Source organism: Hoplias malabaricus, chromosome 9 (genome assembly GCF_029633855.1).
Source record: "Hoplias malabaricus isolate fHopMal1 chromosome 9, fHopMal1.hap1, whole genome shotgun sequence".
Taxonomy (NCBI): Eukaryota; Metazoa; Chordata; class Actinopteri; order Characiformes; family Erythrinidae; genus Hoplias; species Hoplias malabaricus.
In genome coordinates, this window is record NC_089808.1 from 12686558 (window position 1) to 12706688 (window position 20131).

General features: G+C 35.9%; 1 protein-coding gene across 2 annotated transcripts; it reads left to right on the top strand.

Moving 5' to 3' along the window:
- Nucleotides 1-425: 425 nt before the first annotated feature.
- nsmaf (neutral sphingomyelinase (N-SMase) activation associated factor) lies at nucleotides 426-19302 on the top strand. 2 transcript variants are annotated; one of them, XM_066680824.1, is made up of 31 exons: nucleotides 426-613; nucleotides 2355-2450; nucleotides 3484-3562; nucleotides 3649-3713; nucleotides 4226-4262; nucleotides 4390-4440; nucleotides 4635-4706; nucleotides 4794-4841; nucleotides 4943-4995; nucleotides 6039-6168; nucleotides 6264-6335; nucleotides 6835-6943; nucleotides 7523-7699; nucleotides 8200-8279; nucleotides 8483-8573; nucleotides 9322-9385; nucleotides 9489-9540; nucleotides 9645-9765; nucleotides 10183-10314; nucleotides 11708-11750; nucleotides 11876-12042; nucleotides 13248-13356; nucleotides 13443-13501; nucleotides 13953-14020; nucleotides 14841-14908; nucleotides 15015-15138; nucleotides 15384-15467; nucleotides 15662-15812; nucleotides 15928-16030; nucleotides 16793-16902; nucleotides 17435-19302. In XM_066680824.1, the coding sequence occupies exons 1-31, from the start codon at nucleotides 576-578 to the stop codon at nucleotides 17527-17529; spliced, it is 2748 nt and encodes a 915-aa protein (XP_066536921.1). In that variant the 5' UTR covers nucleotides 426-575; the 3' UTR covers nucleotides 17530-19302. The 2 variants fall into 2 exon arrangements, with proteins under 2 accessions (XP_066536921.1, XP_066536922.1); XM_066680825.1 differs by lacking the exons at nucleotides 426-613; nucleotides 2355-2450; nucleotides 3484-3562; ... (16 more) ...; nucleotides 11708-11750; nucleotides 11876-12042 and adding an exon at nucleotides 12810-12965.
- Nucleotides 19303-20131: the final 829 nt, after the last annotated feature.

Sequence of the window (20131 nt, forward strand, 5' to 3'; positions counted from 1 at the left end):
ATATCCTAAAAAGTCTACACATATTTAATGTACAATTTCAGATTTGATTGAATTTATTGAATTATTTTGTAAAATTAGTTCTTATATATAAGCCATAGTTCAGGGCACTTATAGGGAGCAGGAAGCCATTTGACATTCAGCCAGAGACATGGAGAATCCCAAATGGCTCACTCCTCCTCTCTATATAGTGCACTTCATACACTGTCAGTTCTTTTGACTGTACTGTACTAATTGTAAGCTGTATGGTCAGTTTAAAGTTGCATGTGAGTTCCCTTTTATAAAACGTACATTGCAATGTTACGAAACTGTCATATTCCTATCTGCATAGTGGACTAGTGACATAGGGAGTACGAAGCTATTCGGGACGCAGCCAGAGAGAGAGAGAGAGAGAGAGAGAGAGAGAGAAATAGAAAGAGAGCGAGAGGGAGAGAGAGATGACTGTAAAGGACTGTTGTGACTGCGTGTTTCTGAAGCATGAGCTCTAGTCAGTTCTTCAGCAGATTTCAGAGGATTTCCGTGTTGAGCGCTGCTCAGTGATTGCACTGCTGTTGTCCTGATGCAGGACGCTGTAAACGATGGCTTTTATTAGGAAGAAGGAGCGTTCCAGAGAGAGGTAACTGACAAGTTTCTCTCTCTCTATCTGTGCTAGGAATATATCACATTGTGGGGAACAAACTTGTTTACACACTTCCACTGTGGGCAATTCCTTGTGAGCACCCGGTTAGTTTTAGAGCTAGGGTTAGACTTTCACTCTTATGGATTAATAATGAATGGATACCTATACAATGCACCCCCCATCATCCCCACCACCAAAAGATAAAAATCAAACTCATGTCTGTCTGTTATCCAGGTGTGCTCTTGTGTCTTTTCCCTCTCTCCTCAACTCTGAAATAACGTAAACGTAATCAGTAACCAGTAACTGACATTACTGTTGACGTTAAACCGACATCTGCTGTTAGTTCAGCTCTAAACTTTATGTTCTGGTAAAACTGTAGGATGGTCAGTAGAGTCAGGAAAGCTACTTTTAATGTGAAAACTGCGCCAAAATGTATGGTGTATATGTTGTAATAAAATTGAACTTCAGCCGACTTCAGCTCGGTCCTTTGTCCAGGCCTCGGCGCTCTGTCCTCGGGTTCTCTGTTTAATTCAGATCGCGGAGAGTGTAAAAGGCCTGGAGTAAGTTTAATTAAAGCTAACACTATGTTTTTAAATGACCTTGATAATGTTTTAACGTATTTATGAGCATACAAAAACAATTAAAGGTTTTTATGTATGCCTCTAGTTTGGGACATGGGTTTTGTCCTCTTTCCATGTTTTTTTGTTGACGGAAATTAAAGGGTGCGTGTCAAATATCTCCCTGCTCCCTACATAGTGAGCTACCGAAGTCTTAAAATAATTGCTTCTGAAGGCAAACTGTGCACAATAATGTTAATTATGTTATATAATGTTAGAGATGTTTGAGTATTAACCGCGTGAGAATTTTTTTTCCTAAACATATAATGACCTTCTAGCGGGAATATACCAGATAATCATTTCTCACGTAGGGCACTATCTATATAGGGACCAGGGAGCTATTTGAGTTTCAACCTAAGCAGATCACAGGATGTTTGTGTCAGATGATGCGTTACATGTTCAGAAGTAGGGACACATGCGTCCAATGGCTCAGATGATCTCTTTAAAACAGTTGAAATTAAATTTAACAATCTCTATCTGCCACACATGACCCTAAGGTGCTCTACTGTGTTAGCAATAAGACTGTAAAGACAACACGGGGTTGTGGATATAATCCAGCCTACCTGGGATGAGTTGTAGTGGAGTTTGTTATCCATAATCTATCCAGCATCAGCACCTGACCGCACTGATGCTATTTTCAGCAAAATGCAGACATTTTACATCTATTTAAAATTTTTAAAAATCAATTTTGAGTGTCTTGGATTTCAAATTCCCCTCTGGGATCAATAAAGTAGCTCTCTTTCTCTCTCTCTCTCTCTCTCTCTCTCTCTCTCTCTCTCTCTCTCTCTCTCTCTCACCAAAATAATTGCACATACAATAGCAGACATGACAGAATTTTGGAACTCAGTCATGTAGATGATAACATTTCCTATTAAAATCAGTATAGATAAAGTCTATTATAAAAAGTCACCAATTCCCATTTACATTTATCTGAGCTGAAATCAAGTTCCTAGCACTTGAATAAGAGACAATTTTTACATATCTAGCACAGATGAAATTCTCTAGAGTGTAATTTTCGTGTAGTACAGCAGATATTTTAATTGGGAGAAAGCTTAGCTTCATACTGAGAAGAACATTTCAGAAGACTCTCTAACTCTCTTTTCCTCTTTGTTGTCTTTCAGGTTTTCCTTGTTGTTGTTAGATCTGGAGGAGTATTATTTTGAGCAGCATACTGCATATCACATGATTAATGGCAACAGTTCTCAGCTACCAAACAGGTGTGTTGAGCTTCAACACATAAGGCATGTGTAATGATTGTGTTACAAACAGCTGGGAAGTAGGACACACAAAGACTAGGGCCCGGTAGCCTGAGTCCACTCTCACTTCCAAAATATTGTTACTTCTATGACACAATGAGTTAAAGTTAAAATGATAGCACTCTTCAAAAAAAAAAGCCTATGTGAAAGACAAGCAACAGGTCAAAAATATTTCAGTGTTTAAGTACTGAGTTACTTATAGAACTGCAGTGATATTTCATAGAAAGATTTACAATGATATCAGAATCAAACCATTATCATTGGATAATTACTTACAATTTGGAATATGACAGACTTAATCTAATGGATATTGTCATACATTTTAAAGATCATATAATCTAAATTGTAAGTTATAATCAAGGATTATTTATTTATTTTTAAATGTATTTATTATTTAATGTATGGCAACACAATATAATACATTGATATACTATATTGCATCCATTCCCAACACAAAAAACATCCATTGACAACAGAGTTTTGTCCAAGACTTGTTTCTGAGATTAAACAGTGTTGTGAGTAGACAGATTTGTGCTAATACAGGACTCAGCTCTCAGAGTTCAGAGGTACAGTCTATGGTCCAGTGCAGTCAGAGTGGTTAAACTGTAGCTAGCTGGGCTAGTATACTGGGTTTTAAATAACAGGTTCTGCTTTGTTGACTGCATAAGTATCAGTCATTAGTATCAGTCCTTATTTGCTTATTTAAACAAGAGAATATACTTACATTTTACTTTTTTTGATTCTATGTTATCTTGATTTATAGTACTGAGATGACCCCACCAGTGAACAAGGTCTTTAAAACCTGAATATGGGGGGTGGCTAGGCCTTTCGATCAGGCTTTCACTATAACGTGACTAAATAAAAAAATTGCTTCCAGTGCACTAAAGCAATCTCATAGTCCACTGTAATTAGTGTACAACTGATGTACACTATTGGAAAACAGATACCCATAATACACTGCCTTTTTTCACAATATTTGTTGTTATTCTGGTAGATATAATCGAGGTTCACTCAAGATCTGCTCCAAATCAGTCATTTTTGAGTCTGATGAGGTGACTAAACCCATTCTAAAGGTAAATATATATCTTTGATCTCTAATGTCTAACACATGGATATTTGGTAACAGGCAGAAAACACTGACTTACTGCTTTTTTGACAGATTCCCCTTAAAGACTGCAAACGAATAGAAGTTTTGGAGGAGAATGAAAGCAACCCTTTTAAAGAGTGAGTCATTGTACCCACATGCACTGTTCTTGATGGTGAAGAGAGAAAATTAACATCTCTAAGCCTAAATACAGTTACACAAAAACTATTCAATTTGTCAATTCAATTTGATTCACTATAACAGATGTCAGACATAAAATTTCCTTAATAATACAAACAAACTTCAATTTAAGAGAAATTATCACAATAATTGTGCAACTTAGTAACACTAACACTAGCTGGAAACAGGAGGAGTAGTAATTGTTTGTATGGGACCTGTTAGTAAAGCAGTTACATTTAATAGAAAAGTGTAATATCTCTACTACATGATGCATTGCCACATTTCCATACTGTTACATCACACAAAACATGCACTAGAACATCCCTAAATGAAACACTTTATATTTTAGAGGTCTCTGTATATGAGGTTGCTCTGCTACTATTCATATGCCTTTCCCCCTGTAGTCAAATCCAGCTATCATTATTTTAGTCTAAGCTTTTCTTTCCTGTTTCATTTCCTTATTCTTCTGCAGAACCAAACCAGCATGTATACTTATGGAAACCAAGCAGGTGAGACCAGCCTTCAGAAAGTGTATTTTCAGAAATCAGGAGCTTTATGAATGTGCCTCTGGCAAATATTCAACTTTCACTGGTTGTATTTGATATTTTTCTAACCTTGTGTTATTGATTTTTTTAGATTTATCTCATTAAAGATGGAAATGTTGTTGCTCCATACAAATATGAAAGGGTGAGTGCATATATTTTTATTCTGTATTTGTACAAATTTGTATTTGTTTTTTATGAATGTGTACATTTTGTAAATGTGTGTGTTTGTGTTTTTTTTCATATCTGATTCTCCTATTATCCTTGACTAATATTGTAATAGATTATGAATTTTGTCTTGCCTAAAAAATGAATAACTGATATTGTAATTTGCTTCAGGGAGAAAGAAATGTAATTTTCCAGCTGGACATTCTTAGAAAAACAGAAGATGTTGTCCAGACATTGCTGCAGGTTTGTGTTTATGGTCTTTCTGCTTGTGTATATCTTTCCGGATGTTGATCCTATTTGTGATATTGATCAGTTTGTTTATTGCTGTAGTTACACAGAGCATCATGTTTGGACAAGCTGGGTGACCAGACAGCCATGGTTTGTAAAATGACGCAGTTACATACAGTTTTGTCTGTTAAATTATGAGTAAGTTTAATATATTTCTTTAATTGTACTAATTTTGTGCCATTTGTGTCCAGATTGCTGCTAATTTGCAATCAAGACTGGCAAGAACATCTTTTGATAAGAACAGGTAATACAGCTTTTGTCATTAATGGAAATTTCTCCATTGTCATTGAATCATTAATTCATTAATTCATTAATTAATTCATTTAAAGATTGAATGTTATAACTGAAGTGAGCAGCAATCACCACCTTTCTTCTTGTTTTGTCAGTTCCGTGACCATGCTCCTGTAATTATTTTCAGTTGTCTGGTTAAGTAATGGAGATCTAGGGTGCTCAGCGTGAAACATTTTCGTTTAAATCTTAAAGAATGCAACTAGATATATAGTGTAAACAGAAGTATTTCATAGAAAAGAACAAACAAGACACAGGGAGGGATGTCTATGATTAGGGCTGTGCCATATCATATGGATTGCGATAATATCTTCATAATATTTAAAACTATTTAAAAATATCACAATATTCTGACTGTTCACGTAATGACATGATGCAGATACGCATAATATGGGATATGTTCATTAAGTGAGTCATTGAGCCAAAGCAGTACATGTGAAAGTGTCTATGTGGTGGAGGAGTTTGTTCCAAAATGTAGTTTCAGAGGTGTTTTTGTTACAAAATTACACCATAAATACCCTCAACATTTATTTTGTTGCCATTGTATGTCCTTGAAATGAATTTTTAAACAATTTTTAGAGTTTTGTCATATTGGGAACTTGTAAAGCTCTGTTTTGAATTGTAGTGGAACACTTGGATGCTGTGAGACTGTACTTGGTTAGTTGTTATAATGTGCTCACAAGACAATACATAGAAAGAAGTGTAAGGACACAAAATAAAGTTTGATATTCAGCCTTTTTCTCAGTACTGAGCAGTTTTTACAGTTTAAAACGCTTATTTCAAATCAAGTGTTATTTACTGTCCATATACTGTCCAGTATATACTGGAACAAAATGCGGTTCCCCTGTGGTATACTACTGCAGCAAAATCTTATACAGGAACTACAAAAAGTGCAGAAAGTGTGAAGCAAGCACAGTATATTGAGTGTATAAACCAGACATGTTCTATACAAGGCAGCATTTGACGAAGCGGTTTTTGTCTGTTTGTTTGTGTGTTTAGCTTTAAGAGTGTTACGGAGAGTCCACACATGGAGTGTGAGGCTGAGATGGTGTCTCCACTGGTGACCAACCCTGGCCATGTCTGCATCACTGACCTCAACCTATACTTCCAGCCCCTCAGCAGTTATCCTGTGAGATTTTGACAGAGGATTATTTCCATGTTTTTATTGGTTTATTTTCAACAAAATAGCAATAGACATTTTCTGTTTTTGTGTAACTGGAACAGGATTCTGTGGTGCAGATTGGGCTTCACAGCGTCCGTCGCATCTACAAAAGGAGACACGGCCTGAGACCATTGGTGTGTTTGTGTTTGTTGTGTAAGAACTAGTCCTGGTCCAAGCAGGATTTTGCAGGCTTTGTTTACCAATTATTATGCATTCCATTCTAACATAGATCTGCCAAAGCCACCAAATGACAGATTTGCTTTAACATTACATCAAGTCAGACTAATACAAAATTTCAAAACATAACTTTTTCAAAAAATGTTGTTGCCCTCTTTACTGTAACTGCTTTACTGAATTGAGTAGAAGTATTATTCCATTGCTAACTTATTCCTCCATATTCTTTTGAGAATGGGGGAAAAGTTCAGTTGTTTAATTGCTTGCTGCATATAACATAATTTTTTTTGCATAATATCACATTCAGCAATATTAACAGACAAAACCTCAGTAAAATGGGAGATAGTATCTAATAAATTCTTAAATATGGACAATTTTAGGACTAGGCCTAATTGTAACTGATTTTTATATAGCTGGTTTGTATTTTTATGTGTGTGTGTGTGTTTGTATATGTGACAGGGGCTGGAGGTGTTTTGTTCAGAAAATGATCTATGTTCAGATATCTACCTAAAGTTTTACAATACTAAGGATCGGGATGAATTATACTACTACATTGCCACTTTCCTTGGTATGTCCCACGCACTCAGTGACACTTACAAACACACTTTTAGGTTAGCTGTCACTTAGAGTTTTATAAGTTTAAATCTGAAACCTCAGTTTTAATGCTGGTCTATCACTCTAGTACATCCAGTTTACTGGGAGCTGAGCTGAGCGTCAGATAATCCCATGCTTGTTTTGACAGTGCGGTCTCATTTAGGTTAATGCACCACTGTGCGTTAAAGCCATGAAATTAGGTTTACCAAAAAGGTTCCTTAAAGGAGCTTTTTCTCCAATGTTGTGAAACATCCATTAACCTGACCTTTACTGGTCTGAATGTTTCTGTACTAAACATATGGCCACTTCCATGTGGCAGACCCATTATATGGACTATAAACTGGTTAACTGAATGCAATTTGTTTATTCATCTCATGTGACTCAATAGTTCTAGAAGAATATGAAAATAACAAATTGTCATTTAGCATTATGCCACATTAATATTGTTCACTATGTTTATTATTATGCCTATTTAATCATTAAAAATGTGATCAGACCGTTAATGTTTGTTGATTTGTTGTGTTTGTTGATTTGTTGTGTTTGTTTGAGACAGAGAATCACATGACAGAGCATACAGCAGAGAGTTACATGTTGCAGTGGCAGAGAGGTCACATCTCCAACTATCAGTACCTGCTGCACCTCAATAACCTAGCCGACCGCAGTGTTAATGACCTCTCCCAGTATCCTGTGTTTCCTTGGGTCATCAGTGACTACAGCAGTGCACAGCTGGGTGAGCCCATAAATTTTGTATTTATTTATTTATTTATAATCCCTGTCCCCTGTTGAGTATTTTGGAGGGTCTTTTACTACAGTAAGGATAAATATTTCTGATTACATTTTGGTATTTTGAAACATACCCAATGTAATAATAATAAAAAATAATGTGGTTCTTGCTGCATTTTTAGTATTATATTTCTGTTATTTTGAACAAGATTTAGGTAAACTTTAAGTATAGTTGCCATATATTTTAATAACCACATCCATTCTTGGACTAAGATACAGTTCCCTGCCCAGGAAATTACACCATGCTGCACCACTAAGACCATATGTAGTTACTTGTACCACATGTTAAGACAGTAACATGAGTAAAAAGGTCAAGACATTCTGGATGAGTGTCTGCACTAATGTAACTGAATGACTGCAACAAAGCACAAAACACATCATAACAAAAGGCTTTAGAGTATACTTTCATATGCAATGATTAAAGCTGTGAGTGCATGTTTTTGACAGATTTGTTGAATCCTTCCTCATTTCGTGATCTCGGTAAACCTGTGGGAGCTCTAAACTCAGAGAGACTGGAAAGACTACTGGTAAGAGTTGCAAAGGCACATAATCAAATCCAAAGTATAATTTCAAGCATTAATTTGCTCTCAGTTAATGTTGTGCTCGTCTAATTTTTTGCATGAAAGAAACCTTTTATTTGTGGTAAAACTTGAGATTTCATGACATATTAAATAATTTGCTAAAGAATGAAAAAAAGCACATTTATCATGTGTAAATTTGTTTGTTACAGGAACGTTACAGGGACATGCCTGAGCCTCGTTTCATGTATGGAAGTCATTACTCTTCTCCTGGATATGTCCTATTCTACCTTGTCAGAGTGGGTGAGTTTCACTCTGTCTGTGCAAAATATGGGCCAAGCCTTTAATTAACTAACTAATAAACTAACTTAGTATGGAATATATTTCCCTTTGACTGCTTTAAATAATCAAATATTGCAGATAGAATTTCACAGAAAGGATAGTTAATAATGATTTCATATACTTAATTTATGTAATTAATAAATGTCTGGGAAATATGTTTAATTATTTTTATGGCAGAAAATTCTGAATAGTACGAAAAGTAAGTTTAGCTAGCTTTCTCCTACAGTGAGAGCCCCTGCCCTGCAATTTTTCTTGTCTTTTCCTTGCTCTTTGCTCTAACCCACTTCAACCCAGTAAGCTTCTTAATGAGCTAATAATCAGAATCAAGCCTGTGGGGAGCAGGGGAAAAAGTGTAATAAATAAATAAACGACTACAATTTGTAGCACAGGCTTCCAGGACAACAAAGAAGGCCCATGAGTCATTACTCTAAGTAAAATAAGCCACTAGCAGGGATATTACAACACAGCATGTATTTGCACCAATTCTTTTAACCTTATATAGTAATTATAATCTACAGCAGGTGTATATTTGGCTAAGGGCTGGACACCTTCTTTGTCACTTCTTTTAACTCAGTCAGACCACATGGCACTTCTAGGTTGCTCGAAAAAAATATTGTCTGTGTCAGTCCACTTTAGAAAATGCCTTTTTGCAATGTTCCATTCATCTTTTTTGTTGTTGTTTTGCCATTTTTGTATTTCCTCCATAAAGCTCCAGAGCACATGCTGTGCTTGCAGAACGGACGCTTTGACCATGCAGACCGAATGTTCAATAGGTAACATCACTCAGCACTGAAAATACAATACTCAAAATATTTTGGTACTGCTTTATTGTTTTGCAGAAGTTTTATCTGTATTTTCAATACTTTTTTAATGTAGTGTTGGAGAAACATGGAAAAATTGTTTGGAGGGAGCCACTGACTTCAAAGAGGTGAGAACATTTAATATAAGCAAATTCAAATTAAAGTATAATATTATACCAGATCTTGTGCTTGTGGCAGTGTTTATAGCTGTGTGTATGTTTATGTACTCCAGCTTATTCCTGAGTTCTATGGGAGAGACAGTAGTTTCCTGAAGAACTTGCTGGGTTTAGATTTGGGGCGTAGGCAAGGTGGAAGTCGAGTAGGAGATGTAGAGATTCCTCCCTGGGCCTCAGGTAATTCAGCTCCCTCCTTTCTGTGTCTGTATTGTGATGCTAAGAGTTTGTTGCCAATAAAAAAGTAAAACATCCCTATTTTAAAACATGCATATACACCAGAGACTGTCAGCGCCACTGACCATACAGGAGTATTTTGTAAATCTGCTTACTCTGGCTCCCTCTCACCGCTGCATTGACACTGACATTGTGGTGTTGTGTTCCGCTGGTACATGTGGTTCAGACAGCACTGCTAGAGTTTTTAAACTCCTCGTTGTCACTGCTGGACTGAGAATAGAGGATAGCCCACAAACCAAAACTGTCTATTAATATCTGTGCTATTAGTATCACTTGCTCGCTCTCTCTCTCTCTCTCTCTCTCTCTCTCTCTCATTCTCTCTCATTTTCTTATTTTCTCATTTTCTCACCCTCTCTCTAGATATGGATGACTTCCTGCAGAAGATGCAAGCTGCACTGGAGAGTCAATATGTGTCTGAGCACCTGCATGAGTGGATTGATCTTATATTTGGCTACAAACAGAGAGGCAGTGAGGCTGTGGCTGCTCACAATGGTATATATTTATGCACCTGTGTTAATCTCATCAGATTTACTGATTTTTTTTTTTTATTTTTTTATTTTTTTTGTCAACAATAATTACAAGAAGAAACATATATTCCCTTACAGGATTAAAATTGTCTTCAATTTAGATTCCTGATATAGAAATTGTTATATAATGTAATTGTATTATGTAATTCAAATATTTTTTAACAATTATTAATGCAAATAGTTTTTAAACATTAAAACATTTTAAATCATTGGTAAATTCTTTTACATAACCAAGTATACCCATTAAGGTCAAGGATAGTTGATCAAGAAATCACTAAATGTAAAGCATGGATTATTTATCATTTAATCATTTTAAACTTTAAGGTCGCTAGGTTATAGATCTTCCGTCCATGCTGTATATGTTATACTACAACCCCAATTCAAAAACATTGGGATGCTGTGTAAAATGTAAATAAACATAGAATGTGATGATCTCAGACACCAATATTTTATTCCCAATAGAATACAGAACATTTTACCATTTCTTAAAAAAATGGAAGTAGTCACACAGCTCCAGGGACCTGTCTCGCTCCGGGTGACTGTCTGTGAGGAGTTTGGTGTGTTCTCCCCGTGTCCACATGGGTTTCCTCCGGGTGCTCTGGTTTCCTCACTCAGTCCAAAAACACACGTTCATAGGGGGATTGGTGACTCAAAAGTGTCCTTAGGTGTGAGTGTGAATGTGTGGCTGGCGCCCCCTCCAGGGTGTGTTTCTGCCTTGTGCCCTGTGATTTCAGGACCCATGACCCTGAACCAAATAAGCAAAGAATGAATGGACAAATACAGACAATGAATGAATGAATGGAAGCTATGCATCTCAACATTTGGGATGGGGCAACAACAGGCTGGTAAAGTAAGTCATGCTAATAAAAAAAACAGCTGGAGGAGGAATTTGTAACTAACATGACTGGGAATATAAAGAGCTTTTTTGCATAGGCAGAGACTTTCAGAAGCAAAGATGAGCAGAAATTCACCAATCTGTGAAAATGTCATCTAAATACTGTGGAATAAGTCCAGAAATCATTGTCTCTGAACACAGTTCATCATGTAATCCACAATTGCAAGTAAAAGATGTACCATGAAAACAAGAAGCCACATGTCAACACCATCCAGGAACACAGCTGTTTCTCTGGGCCAAAGCTCATTTAAAATGCAAAATGGAAAACTGTTCTGTGGTCAGATGAATAAAAAATTTGAAATAGTTTTTGGAAAACACATGACTTTATACCAATAGAAGCATTTTTCTTATCATAAAATGAAACATCTAAAAATAATAAATAAAAATCTACAAATTTGTAGACTTGTGAACAAAATACACTGTATAGAGCAATAATAATTTTGCTGTTTTTTTCATTTTCCAGTTTTCCATCCATTAACATATGAGGGAGGCATTGATTGTGACAGGTAAGTAATCAAAAATGTTAGTTGCATTACATTTCATGTCTCTACTAATGATAGTTTTAGCATATTTAGAGCGTATTCCTGCATGTGTATGTTGTGTTTTTACACATGCTGGTGTCTGTGTGTAGTATTGAGGATCCAGATCAGAAGATAGCGATGCTGACACAGATTCTGGAGTTTGGACAGACACCTCGACAACTCTTCACCACTCCGCATCCTCAGCGAATCACTCCCCGGTTTCACAGCATTTCATCAGGAACCAGCCTCAGCACATCACCCAATGATCTTTCACCAGGTTTTAAATACATTTTTGAAAATATTACTTGTTAATTTCATTAGCTATTTATCAGATATACAGGGGTTGGACAATGAAACTGAAACACCTGGTGTTAGATCACAATAATTTATTAGTATGGTGTAGGGCCTCCTTTTGCGGCCAATACAGCGTCAATTCGTCTTGGGAATGACATATACAAGTCCTGCACAGTGGTCAGAGGGATTTTAAGCCATTCTTCTTGCAGGATAGTGGCAGTGTCACTACTTGACGCTAGTGGAGGAAAACGTTTCCTGACTCGCTCCTCCAAAACACCTCAAAATGGCTCAATAATATTTAGATCTGTAGACTGTGCAGGCCATGGGAGATGTTCAACTTCACTTTCATGCTCATTAAACCAATCTTTCACCAGTCTTGCTGTGTGTATTAGTGCATTGTCATCCTGATGCACGGCACCGCCTTCAGGACACAATGTTTCAACCATTGGATGCACATGGTCTTACTGGTGCAATGTGCAATTAATAAAGATTGGCCACCAGGCTGGTCCAATTTAGCCATGAAACCTCCCACACTGAAATGACAGGTGTTTCAGTTTCATTGTCTCACCCCTGTAATTGACTAGATTACTACAGATAGATCAGGTTCAGCTGAGGAAAGGTAAGAGACCACTATTCTGTTCATTTAAATCCCGGCCAAAAAAAAAAAAAAACATATATATGATCAGTTTGTGGTGGCTCTGGAGCCTGGTACACCACCTAAACCGCAACTCTCAAATAGACAGTACTTAAATTATTCATCTTTGTGAAACAGGAGAAAAAATCTACATTAGCTTTAGATCTGAAAATCCATTTAATTTTTTTATCCATTTAATTCTGAGAAAACAAATGAACACTATGGGTCAGAATGAATGTGGAGCTGCCAAGTCATTAGAAAGGGAAAAAAATGTAAATAAACTTTGTACAGATCGTATCTAAATTAATTTTAATATCTCAACAGAGATTGCTTTAAAAAAAATAATGTTTTTTTTGCAAGATGTTGTGAATTGTGCCTTTAATGTAAACACACACATTTAAAGCTGTCATTAAAGTTAACAATTTTTATAGATTTATTTATAATTTTTATAGCAATATTTATAGGATCAGAGAGCCTGCTTATAGATGTTTTTAGCATTTATAGATGTTTGATTATGTTTATTCTAATATCTGCATATGTATGTTCATAACCAGGTTCCCCAAGCATGGAGTCTTTTGAAGATCTGACGGAGGAAAGTAAGAAGCTGGCCTGGAGCAATATGAACAAACTCACACTGCAGTCTAGTCACAAGATACACAAAGAGTATGTGTGACCTTCTTTAAGACTCCGTCTATCTCTGTGTGCTGTCATAAAATATTTATTTCTAATTCTGTCTTTCCTGTGTTTAGGGCAGTGACTGGTATTACAGTGACTTTAAGTGGAACATCTGTCTTCTCAACATCTCAAGGTTTCATTCAGAACACAGAATCTGTGTTTCATAGATTATTTTCTTTGTTTTTGTGTTAAGTGGTACATACCCCTTTTCAACAAGTAAACACCTTGGGGTCTTAATGAAATACAGCTCAGCAGTGAGGAGTTGTCACCATGTTTAATGAGTGCTAGTTGTGCTCCTTTATTTAACCTAGTTTTTACTCTCTCACATAAGTTCTCTTATTTAATATACACAGTTAAGGAGATGGGACAGTTGTGAAGTCTGTTCACCCTATAAGCTTCCCAAGATTAGAATGGCTTTTTTTATCAATGTTTTTCACAAAAACTGACTTGGTTGTTTTATTTGACAGAATGTTGGTTAGTACACTCTCCTGATCCCCAAATTAACTAACTGACTAATGTAGTTCAAATGTATTTTTTTTCACATTGTTTCCCCTTATGATTTAATTTAACTGATTTAATCACAGATTCCACCTTGAAGATGTTCTCTAAAGAGGGGAGTGGACTGCAAAGGAGTGTGTCCTTTTCCAACATGGTAAGTGATGGTTTGGTACAAATTTATGTTACTGCAGTTTGGGGTTTCATGTAGCTGTCATCATCTAGATTTGAATACGTTTCTGGTATTAACTTGTTAGCTACATTACTCTTGTAGCTTAAGTACAAACCTAAAGAAGTTATTCATTTTCCAGGAGATAAATCTGTGTAAAAATAAAAAAGATAATCCAATTTAAATTCAATTGCATATTAATTCATTCATTGTCTATAACCGCTTATCCAGTTCAGGGTCGCGGTAGGTTCAAAGCCTACCCGGAATCACTAGGCGCAAGGCAGGAACACACCCTGGAGGGGGTGTCAGTCTTTCACAGGGCGACACACACATTCACTCACACACTCACACCTACGAATACTTTTGAGTGCCAATCCACCAACCAACGTGTGTTTTTGGACCATGGGAGGAAACCGGAGCGCCCGGAGGAACCCCAGGGGGACATACAAAACACCTCACAGTCACCCGGAGAGGGACTACTACAATCTCCAGGTCCCACGAGCTGTGTGACAGCGAAACTACCTGCTGCACCACCATGCTGCCCAATGCATAGTCAGAATTTCTGAAATGTATTAAAATACTGTAGAACACCAAAGCCGTCCTGTCAGGAAAAACAGTACTTCAGGCTTTCATCTTAGCTGCATGAACTCTATTTCTTTAGTACACAACTAAATAAAAATGTTTCAGACCATCTGTATCTCGATTGATCAGATTTAAACACTGAACTATTTTTTGAAACGTACTTACAGTTAATAAATAAACCATATCTAAATCTTTCTAACCAAGCTCTTTCTTTCTGTACTTCTAGGCTTTATCCTCATGTGTGACATTGCCAGAAGATAAAACAGTGGTTTGTTCTTCATGGGACAATAATGTGTGAGCATTCAAAAAGCTAATATTCACATTTATTCTTAAACTATTGTTTTTTTTATTATTATTATTTCCTTCCATACCCTGTCTAAATACCCCTCTCTGTCTACAGGTATTTCTACTCAATAGCCTATGGCAGAAGGCAGGACACTCTCATGGGCCATGATGATGCAGTCAGTCAGGTTTGCTGGCGAGATAACCAGCTGTATACTGCATCCTGGGACTCAACTGTAAAGGTCAGATATCAGTCTAATGTCATTTCTGATACAGTCACATATTAATGAAATTTGTTCAAGTGCTTAATACATAGTTTACTTCATTATTTCATATGGTCCTATATGACAAACATAAAATTGCAATACCAATGCCAACGAGTTATTTGCTTTTTAAGGAAAGGTTTTCTTTACTACAACAAAGTTCTTCCACAAAATTTCTGCAACATATAATTCTTATAAAAAGCTTTCTTTGCATTTTCAAACAGGTCTGGAAGTGTGTAGCAGCAGATATCTCCAGTAATAAGAGAAATCCGTTTGAGTTGCTAGCTGAACTGGAACATGAGGCTGGGGTGAGTCTTCACTGTGGGGTGAAACTGCATTTTACCCATAGTTCATGGTGTCAGTTTACAGTTTCTATGTGCTAATAAAAAAAATCACATTGCCTAGTTCAGTGCAGCCATTGATGTGAGATTATATAAAACCTGATTTTAGTAAATAAATTTGTTGCTAATAGAATTATGAGTGTGTGTATGTGTATATACAGGTTAACACAATAGCTCTAAGTCCTGCTGGCACCCTTTTGGCATCTGGTACTAAAGAAGGCACCCTCAGTGTCTGGGATGTTGGCAGCTTTTCTCTCTTGCATCAGCTCTCCTGCCATTCTGGAAAGATCCACCAAGTGGCCTTCAGTCCAGGTGTGTGTGATGATGTATTTGTTATGTGTCGGTCAGTCAGCTTGACCTCACAATAATTCTGACATTGTAGAATATGTATGATTAATGAGGGTCTATTGGAATGTGTTTTATATAGACAGTAGACACATTCTCAGTGTCGGTGAGGATTCATATTTGAAAGTTACAGATGTACAGACGGGCATGCTTCTGTCTACGGTTCCTGCAGAGAATGAACAGAGGTAAGTACAGTATCATACTTCACCCACTCATTCATCACTCACTCACTCATGTTGAGTATGCTGAGGATGCTCCAGAAGGGGGAACTTTATGTAAATGGAAATACATGACCATACACAGTAATGTATCTATACTGGGGAAACGGTTTAGTGATAAGTGTAAATGGAATTTGGCCAAAGTGAAAGCCCGTCCATAGATTAAACTTGCAAGAATTCAAGGTGTAAACCCTAAAATTGATCTAATTATGGAGATCCTGTAAGCCCTTGCACAGTAGCTGCATAAACAAGTAGCTTCTTGAATGACAGCTCATGATATGCCATGCAGTATATTTAATTATGTTTTTATTATCATAAAATTATTATTATTGTTGTTATTCATGTTAATTAATAATAATAACTGAAGTCTTTTTTTACATTCACTTCAGTTTTGCTCTACGTATATGACAAAATATGTTCAGTATTTTCAATGACAAGCTTAATTTAATTTTTTAAATTAGAAGAAAAAAATGAAATGGTGGCTTCATCACACTCAATAAAGCAGGAACAGGGTCATGTTTACCTCTGGGTCACCTTACCTTTTCTTTTAATTATACTTTTTAATCATTTGGGAACTGAAGTTACTAATTGTTGCCGTTTTCCAAGTGGAATTTTTGCCCATTCATGCTGTACACAAGACTTGAGCTGCTTAATAGTCTGTGGTCGCCGTTGTCTTATTCAGTTTTCATGATGCACCACTGTTATTTGTTTTATATTTTTGTGACTCAGGTGTTTTTGTTGGGATGGTAACACTGTGTTGTCTGGTGGAAAGTCAGGGGACCTTTTCATTTGGGATCTTCTCACCAGCAAAATCATGCACAAGATCCCTGCTCACTCAGGTAAAGGCACATAGAGAATATGAAAGGATTTGATTAAAGGAGCAATCAATCATTTATATCACCAAAAGTAATCAAACCATGTTTATGAACCAGATTTATAAAATTTCTATTTGAATTTGAAGTTTGAATATGTGAGGATGAGTCATGTTGCTTTGTGGTATTTGATTACGCCACTTGATGATCTATTAAAATAGTTTTGTATCCTCTGACACATCCAGGCTGCTAGTTATCAATAAAATGTCAGTTTCATAATTTGCAAATTAGTTGGAGGAAGTAGAGGAACAATCCTCCTTTGAATAAATGTAATTTTTAATTAAGTAGGTTTATTTTTACATTTGGCCTTTTCGTTAGAGCAGAGGTGGTACCAGTTTCCAGTCCTGGATTTTATAGTCATTAGTAGCTTAAATGGTCAACTATTTACATGGAGTTAAAACTGGTGTTAAGGTCAAGAGTTGGAGACCACTCTGCTAGAAGCATGTTTGCATTAATTTAAGCCCACACTCACACAAGTTGAAATTTTCTTCTGTTTTAGGCCCTGTCACATGTATCTGGATGAATGAGCAATGCAGCAGTATCATCACAGGAGGAGAAGATAAACAAATCATGTTCTGGAAACACCAGTATTGACAGACACACACACACAACCAAGTTTGTTGGACACAAGTATTCATTTTGATGACCATGAGTCATTTTGACTAAACTGGCACATGGGTCTTTGATTAAATGAGCATAAATGAGATACAGAGAACATGACTTGTATCAGCAGTTCCTGGACTAACCTCTTCTTCACATTTGAGTGTTTTCTGTGCGCTGACTTTTACACCAAGTTGTAATTTAAATATTTGAAATATTCATGGTGGGTTAGAGCCATTAAACACAGAAATATGTAGTGCAAAGTTATGTCAGGACCAGGACTGGGAACCTTTGACTAAATGTTTGGGCATAAACTTCAACATTGTCAGGAGTCCTGATTGTTTTACTGAGAGTGTGATCTTTTTACAGTGTAAATCCAGTCCAAGTGTTTAAACATAATACTTCAACATGACATTGAAAGTTTAATCATTTTTTAAAATTATTTTATCCCTTTTATTTTTCTTTATTTCTAATATGTTGCCATGTCCATAAAAAGGACATTAGTGGTAACGTGAGATTTCTCTGAGAAAATATTGCATTAATTTGTTCTTTAATCTTAGGAAGGCATCTGCGTGTGTTATTGATGATACCGTCTCTGAAGGATCATTCTGCATGCTAATAACTGGTTTTTGTTGTATTATTTTTCCAATTATTTCTTTTTAACAAATCACACGGTATCATATTTATGCGCATAGATCTCAAAATAAATATAGATGCTGGAGCCTGTGCAATACTCACCATAAATGATCCAGTTAAGTAGAAAGCATGGAATAAGCGTTTACAAAACCAAAGTATGTTAGACCTGTTTCAGTTCTTATAACACGTTACTCTGTTGTTGAAGTTAATCCTCCTTGGTGGTGTCTATGTTCAGGGGTTTAAATTGTCTCAGCCAATAGAAGCATTCCCTTGTATCTTTGAGTTGAGCTGTTTTGTGATTGGCTGCGTTTTTACAAGGAAGGAAGGATAGCAGTTTCACATTCCTGCAGCGCAGCTCATTGGCTTGTTAAGTGCACATACAGTGGTGTTCAAAATGTCTGGGGCAAATTTGTGTAAAAGTCAAACAAATGCATCTAAGAATTTTCAATCACCCGTTTTAAGGAAAATATCTGAATTTTTGTAGGTTTTTGAACACATTTGTTTTGTTTATTTGTATGTTTACATTGAAGAGTTATTTATTGTTGTGATCTCATACTTTTGGACAGCACTGTATTGCCTTTAATATATTTTGAACGCACAGAAAAGTTATTTTGAAGTACACTGGTAGAATAGGGTATCAGAGGATATTAATGTATAATTTAATGTAGATGTAAGTAAAATTAGGCCTGATGGTCAAGTTTAAAGGAATTAAAAAATACACAATGAAGCAATCTTTACACACTTATGTATTGCTGCATGCAATCTCAAATTTCTGTTTGTAGCTTAACCAGGTATCACCAAAACTGGCATGATCTCACAGGACTAGGTCTAAAATTAACGCAGTCCTTCATAAACATTCTTACTGTTTTACTGGCTCGGTTGTTGGTGAGAAAACTATACTGCACTAGTCAAAACCTCTCTTCCAGTTGAAGCAATTCAAATTTGGGACTTAAAAGAGCAATCAGTCATTTTCTCTTCTCCTCTCTTGTTTTATAATTATTGTACTGACCCCTAGTGTCGTGAATGTAACAGTAACTCTGTAATAACCCAGTTTCAAATGTGGCTTTATCTTAATCTCATGTGAGTTGTGGTTTATAAACATTAATTGTAAAATTAATCAATAACTTATTTTAATAAATATAGTTTGCTACTTTTTGTAGGTAAAGACGTCTGATGGCTCTTTTAAGTGGAACTAGGGTTTAGTTTTCCTTTTTATATGGCTAAATATCTAAGTATATAGATGGTTGACCCAAAATATGCAAAATTAATATAATCAGCCTCTAATCTGGTTGTATTCTCCATTCACTTTAGTGCAGTAAAATATATCCTATCAAGTGTTTTAGTTTCCATTTTGCAGGTAATCTTTTTTTTTTTTTTTCATTTAAAAACAGTGATGCTGTAGTGAGGCAGTTACATTGTGCATGTTAATAATTACATATCACTAGTGTAGTTATATGTAGTGATAATAACAGACATAACTTGAACTTTTATGCAGTTTCGACCTACAAACCTGTTGGAAGCTTCAAAAATGTGCCTTAATGGTTGAACATATACGCTTGACTATGCTCCCACCAACTTAAACTCTGCTTGCAGGTTCATAATAAAGTACACCTAGAGTTATTATGTATAAGTGTATTAAGGAAGTTAGTAAATGGAATTCATAATCATGCAAACATGAAAACACATTGTATGCATATATATATATATGAATGCGTACTGATAACCATTTTATATGTATATTATAATTATTATTATTGCAGAAGGTATTCAAAGTCTGCTCTTCAGTGAAGACATTATTTTATATTGATTTGAGTAACAATGTGCAACAACTCAGCTACAATATAAATGTGCATCATATTGTGCAATATGCAACTGAGTAATCAGTAGAACACAATATTGAAATGTGTAGTTTGCATATAAAAGCATCAGAAGTTTTATTTCAATTTGTGTGTATTACCAA